General features: G+C 29.6%; 1 protein-coding gene across 1 annotated transcript; it reads right to left on the reverse strand.

The window, feature by feature from the left end:
* Positions 1 to 3198: 3198 nt before the first annotated feature.
* Positions 3199 to 7593, reverse strand: LOC111274520 (uncharacterized). Its single transcript, XM_022859232.2, has 6 exons — positions 7097 to 7593; positions 6818 to 6950; positions 5455 to 5558; positions 5034 to 5178; positions 4794 to 4934; positions 3199 to 4396 (listed from the first exon to the last, which is right to left on the reverse strand). The coding sequence occupies exons 1-6, from the start codon at positions 7135 to 7137 to the stop codon at positions 3464 to 3466; spliced, it is 1497 nt and encodes a 498-aa protein (XP_022714967.2). The 5' UTR covers positions 7138 to 7593; the 3' UTR covers positions 3199 to 3463.
* Between the last annotated feature and the right edge of the window lie 5278 nt (positions 7594 to 12871).

Below are 12871 nucleotides of genomic sequence, written 5' to 3' on the forward strand. Positions count from 1 at the left end.
TATTATAATATTTATTTTTTTTTCAAAATAAATTATAATATGAGAATAAAAAATTATAAATAATGAAAATTATTTTTCATATTCATTAAATATCATTTCTAAAAATAATTAAATAAATCAATTAAAATAAATCTTGCATTAATTAAAATATTATTTGAATTATTGTATAAAGAATTTTATAATTAATATTATAATTTCTGAAAAATTTAAAGGAAATGGTACATTAAATAAAAGAAATTTTAATATTTAATTATAATTAACCCTAAGTAGATATATATAAGCATAGTTAACTATAATCACAATAAACTATATATAGTAGTTGCAAACAGTAATTTATTACTATATGGAAAAGGAAAAGTTAGAAACATAAATGGGGTCCAGTGTCAGAATGGAGAAGTCGAGATTGGTTGGATGCGATGAGAGAAGTGGGAGTCGAACGGAGATGAGATCATGTCAGTGAATCGCCACTTTATTTAACAACTCTGTCAGAAACCACCTTTCTTCCACTTTCATTACTTCAGATGTATGCTTTATTGTTACGCATGCCAACACAGGGAGACAGAGAGAACCCAAGGTTTCTTTTTGTTATTAACGTTGCCAATAACTCGTGAAATATTAATATATCATTTGAATTTTACAAATTTTTTGTGAGATATTTGGATTATAAATTTATGAATAAATTTTATATTGATATTTTAATTTTGAACATAATTCAATATAAATTTATTAATTTAAAAAATAAATAATTTATCTCAAAATTTTTTAAATTTTATAGGATAAATAAATCTTTTTGTTAGTAATCCCTTAATTATTTCATTAAAAATCTCATTTAAAATTTATTTTATTTTTGAAAAATTAATATTATCAAATACTTTTATAATAATAATTTTTTAAAAATATATCAAATTTATTATTATTACAATTTTTTTAAATATAAAAATAAAATTTACAATTATAAGTATGCTAATATGTAAATATATGTATAACAAAATGAATAAATTGAGCATGCAATATTATTTTGGTATGCAATAATTTAAAAAAAATGAATGATAAAATGAAAAATGTTGGTTAAAAAAAAAATCACATTAGATATTTGACAATTAGATTTTTTTTAATTATTATAATACTCGTATATATGTTAAACTTAAATCTACGTATTAGAGAAAATATAATAATAATAAATTTATTAATTTTAAATTAAAAATCATTTATAATATGTAAACCCAAATTAAAGAATTAAATACAATTAATTTTTTGTTACTATATATTCACTTAAATTATGTTAATAAAGTTAAGCAGTTTGTGGTGAATTGTTTATTTTTTAAACTAATGATTTGTGTTGAATTATTATTAAAACTAAAAGAGTTAGATGAAATTTATCTTAAATTTATTAATATATGTGATATTTATGTTTAATATAATTAATTTTAAATAATAATATATTACGGATAAATTTTTTTAAAAATATTATATTAATTAATAAATTTTGGCTTTTCTCTTTTGTTTTGTTTTTTTTTTTTTTTTACATTGGATAAAAAAAACAAATTGGATCTAATAATGACAACTTTTCTTTTTTCCTTTTAAAAAAAGTTTACTAATTCTGCTTATTTTAGTTAATTACTAAAAAAAATATTTTCAACCCTTTTTTTTTTTTTTGTTGCCTTTGTCCCATAGTAAGTGTTCGGTATAGTAAGGATTTACATAATCCAATCCAAGATTCTGGGCAATAAATCAAATTAAATCAGTTACAAATAAAGGGTTTTTTTTTTTAATAAATTTTACGCACAAAAAAGATATAAATGGAAGAATTGAAATATTTATATGAACATATGTTTCTAAATGTATAAGATAATTTGTGAAGGCTTAGCTCAAAATTCATGGGTTGCATTTTTAAGAATCTGTAGCATGGGATTGAAGCTATTCCAACAGTCTGATCCTTTGCATAACATTTCAATATCAACATCTTCAACGGGGAACAAGACAAAAAAATATATATATATTTTTAGAGCCTCTACATCATTATTATTAATTATTTTCTCCATATGTCCTGCCTAAAATTAATGAAACATGTCCCCGCCGTTTCAATGTCTCAGTTTTTTGTTCTTAAACTATCATTTCTGTTTTCGTTTGGATACCTAACGATTGAGACATGTTCGGTTGCGAGTGAGTTAGGCAGGCACTCACCCCGGAATTGAAGCTACTGTTTTGAGCTACAGAAAAATATAAAAAGACAAAGATCTCCCTTATATTTGATTCCAAATAAAATCCAGATTTTATACAACCAAAAACAACTTAATTCAAGTTTAAAAAGTTACTTCACTTGGAGGCCTTTAATGTTCCTCTTCTCCTTGTGTTCTGATGCTGGAATCGTTGGGAATGCTTCAACAACCAAGCTTTATTATCAAACAACTCATGCAAACCAAATACGGAACACAAAAGCCAGGACGACAGAATCATTTCCTTTCAATTTGCTGCCTCTGATAAGAAGTTCAATCATCAGCTTTGCAAGAAAATTAACTTTGAGTTTGATCCAAAACCTAAATCATGACGTGACATGTACAAACACAACAGAGAAGATTTTCAACTATGAACACTTAGTTCAGTAGTACTAATCTGCTTGTAAGTGACCCTAAACCCTATTAGCTACACCATACACTGGTAAGTGACCATTCTACATGTTAACCATACCTAACCCTCTGCTTCTTTTCTTTTCTTTTTTTTTTTTTTGGTAAAGAACATCTCCAAATCCTCGACTCAATTTCATCCGATTGGCTTACGGGATGATTTTTATATAAGGGATATGTAAGGTATAGATGTCTCGCGATAAAGCTCTCATTTTTTTTTTTTTTGAAGTATACAATAAAGCTCTCATAATATTAAATTCTCAGGGGTTTTATAGATGTTGGTGAATGTGAGCTGCTATATATGATTTTCTACAAGGCCAACCCTATCAATACATGGCATATTCCTTGTTCGCTCTTCATATTAGTTAATGATCATAAGCAACTCCAAAACTGTCCTTTACAGGGACGCTGTATACTATGTAGTTCGGCCAACTGCCATGTTAAACTGTTTAAGTTTAGAAACTTCATTTCCCTCCAATAAGTGGCACAAAATCTGAAGCAGACAATAACTTCCAACATCGATTGAAAACCTGTTAATAAAGATTATTGCAATTCATCTTCCAAGTTCAAATCATTGATGGAAAAATAGCCAAAATCTGTTCATATTAAACAACTTATACTGTCATCTATACATATCCAAATCCACTTTACAAGCCTTTTTTTTTGGCTTTCTTGAATGACCGTCCAATGCATTTTTGATAATCAAATGTGGAGCTATATATAGTAAGTGAATGAACCACCAAACTAATTTCCTATACATGCCTTTCAAATGTGAAAATACTAGAGAGAATTAGATTGAATGTAAGGTAATATCTCTACTCTCCTAATGCTATTTTCTTTTATCCCTTTCGTAGAGCAGCAAGCCGAGTTGCCAAATCATCATATTCTGGTAGCTTGGGATGCACATGGCCAGCAAACATGTCTGGCTGGAATGAGGCTGGGGTTTGCCTCCCTGCTGCCTCAGTTGGACTTGTTGCTTCTTTTAGAAGAGATGCAGCTCTGCCTGGAGGAGAACTTGGATCAGATTTAGTGCTTCGTAAGCCTGAACCTTCACTGGTGTCTTCAGCTGTTGGTCTTCCAGGAGGAGGTGTTAGATTTGCTTTCCATTTGCTCACCTGTTCATAAGGTGACTTTTTCTTGCTGTACTGCATCAAAAGCCCATCCATTGTCTTCTCTTCTTCATCCCTCTGATCGCTTTCCTCCATTTGTATGGATGCCAAACCTTTTCTTGCTTCTTTGTGATTCGCTGCCCCATCATTTCCAAAACTGCTTAAGCTTTCACGACCTGGTGGTGGTTTCAAAGGTCTCCTCCTAACTGATCTTGGTTTTGGCTTACTTTCACCAGCTGAATCATTCCATTTATTGCTTTTCTTGTTGTCAGTATTATCAATTGGTGCTGTGGGCTCCCCCGTGCTGCTTTTTTCCTTGCCAGGGGATTGCGTGACATATGGAGGAGGAATAAATCTGTGGTAAAAGGGCTTCCTGTTTTCTGCACCATCCTCATCTGAAGTGGAACTAGTCTTTGGGATATCATGATCAGTCAATTCACCCTCACTGCTGCTATGCAGCTTGAATTTATCATCAGCGTCCTCCTTTCTCCCACGAGAAGTGAGGTCTATTTCATTTTTTTTTGGCCTCCTGTAATCATGCATGTTACTCGATCCATTCTCATCATCATGATTGTTGCTTTTCTGGAAGGCATCATTCTTGCTTCTGTACAACTCGCATCCATCATCATCAGCTTCATTTAAAGACTTGTGCCGGGCCTCATTCTGCAAGAAAAGTCATATGTTACTACGAGCATCAGCCTTAGAAGAGATTTTCAAAGACACAATTATTTTGCATCTAGCTAGATGCAGGATGAAAAGAACTCTGTCCTCTAAGTTGTTATAGTAAAAGCCATAAAACCAGGGTTAGCAAATCATTTTTTTACATTTGGCCCTTTTTAGTGTCTAGAACCTCCCATCTATTCTCCTTTCTAATAAAGGGTCCAATACCTTCCACAATGCATCCGAGCATTCTAAAGCTAGCTCAAATGAGAAAGCAAATATACCTATTTAAACAGTACTAGCATTTTGGAACATAAAACCTTTCACAGTTGTTCTCGACTCTTGTTTGTTTCAATAAGATGCAGAAATCACAAGCTAGGCTCTAGAGAGGGAGGCTTACTTGTTCTGATGGAGGTGTCTTAAACAGTTTCTGTTCCAAAGCCTTGGAGTCCCATTCAATAGAAAACTCTTGTGCTATGTCATGCATCAATTGAAGCTTCATCTCCTTAGTAGGAGGTTCTGCCTTTAGCTTCTGCACAAACTGTATATAACCAATTATTAGGTTAGTACTTAGAGAGAAAATGTTCATAAGAATAGTAGAAGATAACATTTTATAGACCTCAAGCCATCTATCTATTACCTCTTGATTTAAATAGGATTCTAGGGAATTTCCATATTTCTCAGTAAAAATAGTTCTGAGATTGCGTAGTTCTGGCAAATCAGCAAATCTGGCTGCCGCATATATTAGAGATGGTACAGCTTTTCTGCATTCCTCAGGACACTCACTGTAGTGAAAGAGAAGTAGATGTCTTACAAAAACAAAAGACTAGAGAATAGAAAACCAGCCAAACACAAGAATGTAAAATTGAATTGGTGCCTCACAGTACTATCAAATAGAAAATCAGAATCAATAAAAATAAAAAATATTCTCTGTTAAGCAACAGGGAAATTTTGGGTAATATAGGTAGAAAAGTGGGGAAAATATTTGATTTAAGAACTTTATAAGGTATCAGTTTTGTAAATAGAAATAAAGTACCAGAAATTCAAGAGTCTCAACATACCTCTGCTTTTGCATGAGTGAGACATGCTTTGAGATGCACTCAGAAAACTGCTCTATGAAATTGTAACAGGCTGTTCTGTTTTTCTCAATCAGAAGACCTTCAGCCTGCATTACCATACACAAAGTAATTAGAAGCTTTAGCTGATGTAAGATAATTCTGAATCTGCCAACTGACTACACCAAAACATATGCCATGCATAAATTCCAACTTATTTGCACTAGTTTTGTTAGCGAAGGAATTAAAGCCTTTATTAAATTACATATATATATATATAGATAGATAGATAGATAGATATAGATATGAGCAAAGTGTGCATATTAATCACAGAAGTTTGGTTCAAGTTGGGAATTTTTCGTCCTTGGACTGCCTGATGTCCTATTCGTCAATCAAACATTAGCAATGTAGACATTCATTGCAACAGAAGAGAAAGGTCACTGCACATGAACCCTGATGCATGCTAGCAAAAATACAGATAATCTAGCAGCTCATGTCATGGATATAAGATACTGCCTTATCCTCAAAGCCTCATGCGGATAACAGTGACCAGGAAAAAAAGCTGAACAGTTGTAATCTTCCGGAGCTCAATTGACACGCCGCAAACATTTATTAGATCATTAAAACTCCTAACGAGAAACAAAATATTTTTAGCCAAAACAAGTAGGGAGAGAACAGAAGACAACATAGCACATGAAAGAGGAGGGTATTAAATTCTGTCTCATTAATGGCATGGTAGGAACATGTGAATCAACAGTGGTAATGCCAACACCTGGTCGATAATTTGTTCCCGTTCTAACAACTCCTCCACCCCCTTGCTGTTTCACTTTTTTTTGGGCGTATATTTGTGTCAAAGTATTTCCTAAAGCCTAAAGGTGAGGGTTTATATCAAGGATTATGAAAGCAAGAAACAAGGCACTGAAATTAATGAAGTCCAAAACTTATTAGGATGCCATGAATCTCTGGAGAAGCAAACAATGGAAGGATTCGATCAAATAGATGCTTAAAGACAAACAACGAATGGGAAAAAATTGGAATTAACAATACTAAAAAATTTTCATAAATATACTCCAGAAAATGCCAACACAAACAAAGCAAGCAAGAAAACAAAATTTCTGGGGGTTGTGTATCATGAAAAACATTTTGTTGTTGAAAATTCAAGCTATCAGATCATAAAAAATTTAACATTAAAACCTTTTTTGCATGTGAAGTAGGGAATTAAGAAAACAATGACTAATCGTTATTCTTGGCCACAATGACAACATCATCAATATCAATTATCAAACTCAAGTTTCAGCCTTTGTTAGAAAAAGTTAATGCAGAAATCATTCAGTAACAGAAAAGGGCCAAATTTATATAAAGCAATTACCCTTCCATAAGCATTGTAATCAAGACCATTCCTGAGAAGGTCAGCGATGTCATTCTTCAAATACTTCTCCACCGCATTTCTCTTCTTCTTTATAGTCTCAAGTCTCACCTTGTTCATCCTTAATGCCGATTTACTAAACCAAAAAATAAAAAAAAAAATGAAAAATCCAATCAAACAACAAATACAATGAACAAAAAAGAAAAGACCCAAAGTACCTAAGTTTAATGCAAAAAAAAAAAAAAAGAAGGAAGAAGCAATCTTGGGTTTTGTATGTCTAACCATTTTGCATAGAACCTTGGCTTCAACAACAAGTCAAACATCTTGAGAATCAAAATCGAAAGGCTGGTCTTTTTCTCTTTTTTTTTTTTTTTTGAAGAATGAAAAGATTTTGTGGAACGAGGAGGAAGATATATGATCAGGGTTATAATAACAGATAACAGAAAAGTTTCTTTTTCAAGTTACAACCGTAATCTGCATATTAAAACCCCCAAGAAGCAAACAAAAGAAGCTGGTTTTTTGAGGGAAAAAGCCATGATTTCAGATTTCTTTAAGTTTTCAGTTAAAGAAAATAAAAAGAAAGAAAGAGGCAGAAGAGAACAAGGAGAAGGCTAAAATGGGTGTGTATTAATAGCAAAGAAAAGAAGCTAAACCGAAAGGAATTTGAGAGGTTTCAGAGAAGGAAAAAGGTTCAGCCTTAAAGGATGCGAAGGAAAAGAAAAATAGAAGGAGCTGATTATAGAGAAAGAGAAAATTTGAAACAGAGAAATTATTGCCACGTTGGACTTCCTTATTCTCCCGCTAAAAAAATTATTCGCTGCGGTTTTTTTAATATAATTACCAACTGCAATTAGTTGAATTACTATAATGGCCTGTGGTTTTGGGCGTTGGATTGGATATTAGGATTGGAAGGTATTTTGGGGATAAACAAGAGTACAGTGTTAAAGCCGCGGAAAACCAACGGTTTGGCTTTGGCTGCCTCATTTTGCGGGTGAACGTAGATTTCTTCATGTTCTTTGCTGTGTTTTGATGATCAACATTGGCAAAACAAAAATACCTATCATTTTTTACCATTTTTGCAATATACTTCTTATATTTTCCCTATTTTAACTTTTTAATTATTGAAAAACATCTAGTAACTTTTTATATACTAGAATACTAGTTTTACTTAGATAAATTGACATAATATTAAAGCTAATGTTTGAAGTTTTTAAATTCGAAAAATTTTATTTACGTAATATTTTTGTTAATTAAATAAGTTTAAAATTAAAGGATTCAAAGATATATTAAAAATTAAAAAAATTAAAGATTTTAAATTTAAACTCCAATATCATAACTTGAAAAATAAAAATACTAAAATTTTAAATTATTTTCTTGATAATGAAAACATCGGCTTGAAAACTTATCATTTTTATTGATAAATAATAGTGATATAAATTGGAATGACTAATTAAAATTAATTTAGTGCACTCCAAAATGTGATGAAATAAAAGGGATGTAGAAGTTCAAAAAAGTTTTCGTTTGAATTTTATCATATTTTTAGTACAATACGATTAGATTTATTATATCATTAATTAAATTTAAATATTAACTTTAATAAAATCAAATTAATATTAATTTTTTAAATTATAATTATAATAATTTTTTTAATTATAATTATAATAATTTTTATTATTATTTTTAATCTCATTATAATTAATCTCATCATCCATTTAAATGAAACCGGAGGCCAAAAACTTTATACAAAGACTGTCAAATTGCATCTGTTTGTGGAGGTGGGATTTGGGGATAAACCTTCCAGTCAAGTACTCAAGTAGAAATTTCATCAACAGATAACAAGGTTTTTGCTTTATTTTTTTCTCAATTGTCATCTTGGAAGTCTGTCTTCAAGTCACTTTTGAAAAAAATAAAAGGAGTCGGTGTCATAGGAAGAGTTCCTCCGTCTTACCATTTGCCAAATGCATCCTTAATGATGAGATTTGTCACCTTACAGTTACAGTAAGGTGGTGCCAAACGCATCCTTAGTCATGAGATTGAGAGGACAAACAAATTGTTGACAATCTGGTTAACAGCTGGTCTGGCCTTGTTTAATGGGCGCCTGCAAGGATGTTTACCATTAGGAAAACAAAAACGATAGTTGATATTGTTGTTAATATAATTATGAGCTTCTGCATTGAACATGCTTTCTTTGTTTCTCGTTGATTAATCGTAGATTAGTACTATCAAATGATGAATAATGATTCTCTTAAGATTAATTTTATAGCACTTTAATTATTTTTGAAATATTAACTGTTTGATGTTCTGATATAGAAAAATTGTAATTTAAAGATGAAAAAAATTATAAATATTAAAATTTTAATTTGAAATCCATTAAATATTATTTTTTAAAATAAATATATAATCAAAGCGAACTAAATTATAAATTTAAATATTAAAATTTTAATTCCTCGTATATACAAAAATAATTTTGGGTTTCATATCATCCAGTCCCAAATCCTAACAGAATCTAACAGGCAAAGTCTAGGATTTCATTTTTTGCCGAGCTAGCTAGCTAGCTAGCTCCAGGTCATTTCCCTTGGAAGCATTGACAAATTGAAGAATAAAAACGGTGCTGACTTGTCAATCAGTTTGCTTGCGTCTGTCTACTCGAGGAGGGAATACAGGAAAAAGGCGGCAACGCAAATGAATAGCCACGTGTCAACATCCCATTTCATATTCAAGGAAGCAACAAGTCCAAAGTCCAAGCATGACTCAGTGGAAAAAGTGGGTTTCCATGTCTTCGGAACGCAGCTGTGAAAATATTTGCCCAAGTCCTTACTTACAAGCCAAGAATTAAAATACACACATTTTCTTTTTTTTTCTTTAATTAAAATTTTTTTTTATTGTTAAAGTTGAAAATTAAAAGCCAAAAAAGAAGGAAAAAAAAAAGAAAGAAAGTGCTTGAACTTTTCAGCAAGATTTTAGCTAGTTCAAGGGTACCACTTGATGGGCAAGTTCATCCACACCTCTTTAAGTTTTTGAAAAGTTTTTCCACTTTAATGCTTTAATTGGATCATTTCTCCGAAAATGGAAAAGTATGCCCCCCTATTAATCTTCTTTAATAAGTACCAGCCAATTTTTTTAAGCTTTATATTATAATTATAAAAGATCAATATTCTTTTTTTTTTCTCAACAAAATTCACATTTTAAATAAAATATTATAGATTAAATATTTTCTTAACTAATAATCCCCATTAATAGATTAGAAAATTAATTAGCTACCAAGTAGTTGTACTGAATTAACAATCAACATTATTAACAAAAGTATTATTAGAATGCATCCGCCATAAAATATAATCGTTTGTAAAAATTTTAAAAACTTGTTTTCATATTTTATCTTTTGAAAAAATGAGCTTCCATAAGATAGCAAGGGCTCGTATTTATAAAATTACAATTCAATTATCAATAAGTGATTAGTTTAATCGGTTAAAATTATTTTTTTTTACGAAGAGATTTTGAGTTTGAATTTTGTCGGTAATCATTTATTGAGATCTTCTTGAATACATGATATGTGACCACTTGTCTTAGACTATCATATACAACACATCTTGTCTTGACTTGAAGGACTGTAGAATAACTTATTTTACCCATGAAAATTTTTCTTACAAAAAAAAAAAGAATTTAATTTTTTATTATTAAATGTGAAATCATTTTTCCCTAATAAGTTGCATGAAAATTTGTAAAACAAAAGTTGATGAAATGATTAAAATTTTAAGTTTAAATTTTGTTAACACTCTAAATGATTTATTAATGAATTTCTAATTTCAATGATTAAGATTTGATCTGTAAAATAGTCTATTTAAAAAAATATATTATTAATTTTATGTGATAAATTAAAAAATATATAAATATGATGATGAAAATAATAATTGTTTGTGTACAAACGGAGACAAAAGAAAGAAAAATCATAAGCAAAAAACAATCTTTTTTTTTTTTTTGGCCAAAACCAAAGAGCATTCTTTAGCACCTTCGTTTATTAAAGAGTGATATCCTTTAATCACGAGTACTTGGCATTCATCTTCCAAAAAGGTACTAACTTATAGAGTCAATGGCAATTGTTAGGTGGTGAAAATCCTAAATTTCTGATATCAAAAGCCTAGATTCCTGGCTTGCATCAAAGCCATGATTCTAGCCACCTCCATTACTAGTCTGCAACCTTCATTAAACTAACTCTTTTTCACAACAAAAAAAAAAAAGTAAAAGTCTCTATTTATCTTAACTAATAAATTAATATCGAATGCTTAACTTTATTTTAAAATCCAATATAGTAAAAAGAAAAAGGAAAAAGTATGTATATTCACTTTTTAAATAGTTTCTTTTTTTTTTTTTTTGCCAAGATATGTTAATAGAACAGTGGGTTCTTAATTTTAATGATAGAATTTAATTATGACATCACATGTAAAAAAATTATTTTTAGATCAACATTAACTTTTTTAGCTATTAAAAAAATTTGAGCGAGGAGAAATTATTCTATTTTAGGATCAACACATATTATAAGTTTCAACGATAATTTACATTGGACTTTAAATCTTTTATCAAAAGACTACTGAAAATTATTAAATTTTATAAATAAAATATTTGATTTTTACGAAGTTAATTTATTTTTTTTCACAAACCAATGTTAATTAATACATATAAATATGAATTTTAATTTCTCATGGTTACTTTCATTAAAAAAAAATGAGAAAAGTTGAAAAAAAAAAAGTATAATGGTCAAAACCAGTATTATTTTTAACTTTAAATTAAAACTTGGACCTAATATATAGACCAAGTATTAACTTTCTTATATATATAGTGGTTTCTAGTGAAAGATCAAGATTCAAGATTTTTATTTTTTTTCTCTCTCTTACCTTTTTTAATTGTTTTTTTTAACAAAAGAAAATCAATAATCCAATTAACTTTCACGAGATTCACAATATCTGATTCTCTCCTAAAACAAAAGGGGAAAAAAAAAAAAAAAGTCCAAAGCACATTCGAACATGGCATTTCAGTTACGTGTCCGTCTGTTAAAAGTCGTTGAGACAAGTTGGCATTCCTCCTGCCTGACTCCTGAGAGTATCCTTCGCCTTGGGACCCACAATCACATGCTATACCATTAAAGTCAACCTTCGATTAGTAGCATCACCCTCGTTTATCTATTTAACTTTAAATATGGATTTTTTTTTTTATGAAATCATTTGTCTGATCGATTTTATAAATCATGTGCGATAGTTATATAATCCTCGTATTAGGATTTAAATTCTGAAAGTTGTCTTCCATTTTTTGATATAGTAATTAAGATAATTTTATAAGAATATAAAAATTTTGATTTCAAATTAAAATTTTTATTTTTTTGTAAGAATTTTGCTTTTCATTTAAAAAAATCCTCGAAGTTATTTTTTTTTTTTTACATAAAGCGAGAGGTTCTAAGGGCTAAATGATATCAAACAAAGTTATCATTTTCATTAACGAATATTAGAACAAATAACTAAAAAAGCTGGAATTTAAAACTAATTTCACATTGGTTCAATGTACATAATCTAGATTAGTACTTAAAAAGAAGCATGTGCAGTGTCGCAAATCCAATCAAAAAGAGATTGGATGGTTTTCAAGTTATAAGTTGTGGGTCTTTTCTCACCTAATAAATATTTTTTTTTGGTTGAAAACGTGGACCCTTGACATATGAAGTATGTTAATTATATCAATATTCCTTCTAAAATTTGTTTTCTCTCATGAAAAAAAAAAAAAAAAAAAAAGACATCTACTAATTTAATGTGTACAATTTCTTTTAATAAGTAAAGAAAGAATTTCAGTTCATATATACTTTGTTCACGAGATTTGGAGAATAAAAAAATGAGGGCATTGTGTCTTTATAATATTTATTTTGTAAACATTAACGTTTCATAGGTCCTTAACAAGTTAAGTCTTGATACTCCATTGTCTATGAAATTGAGAAGGAGACTAGCTAGCTAGTAACTCATGTCTTAGCTATATTAAAGAAACTTCAGTTGATTTGTTATAGATTATTATATATACATA

Source organism: Durio zibethinus, chromosome 26, assembly GCF_047325235.1.
Source record: "Durio zibethinus cultivar Kanyao isolate XHJ-2024 chromosome 26, ASM4732523v1, whole genome shotgun sequence".
Classification (NCBI taxonomy): Eukaryota; Viridiplantae; Streptophyta; class Magnoliopsida; order Malvales; family Malvaceae; genus Durio; species Durio zibethinus.

Excerpts from the sequence above, each read along its gene's own strand:
- LOC111274520 (XM_022859232.2), bottom strand. The coding sequence starts at position 7,137 with ATGTTTGACTTGTTGTTGAAGCCAAGGTTCTATGCAAAATG. Across the intron at positions 6,951-7,096 it reads CCAAGGTTCTATGCAAAATG|TAAATCGGCATTAAGGATGA; the intron begins GTTAGACATACA and ends TTTTTGGTTTAG. Across the intron at positions 5,179-5,454 it reads TCACTCATGCAAAAGCAGAG|TGAGTGTCCTGAGGAATGCA; the intron begins GTATGTTGAGAC and ends CTTTCACTACAG.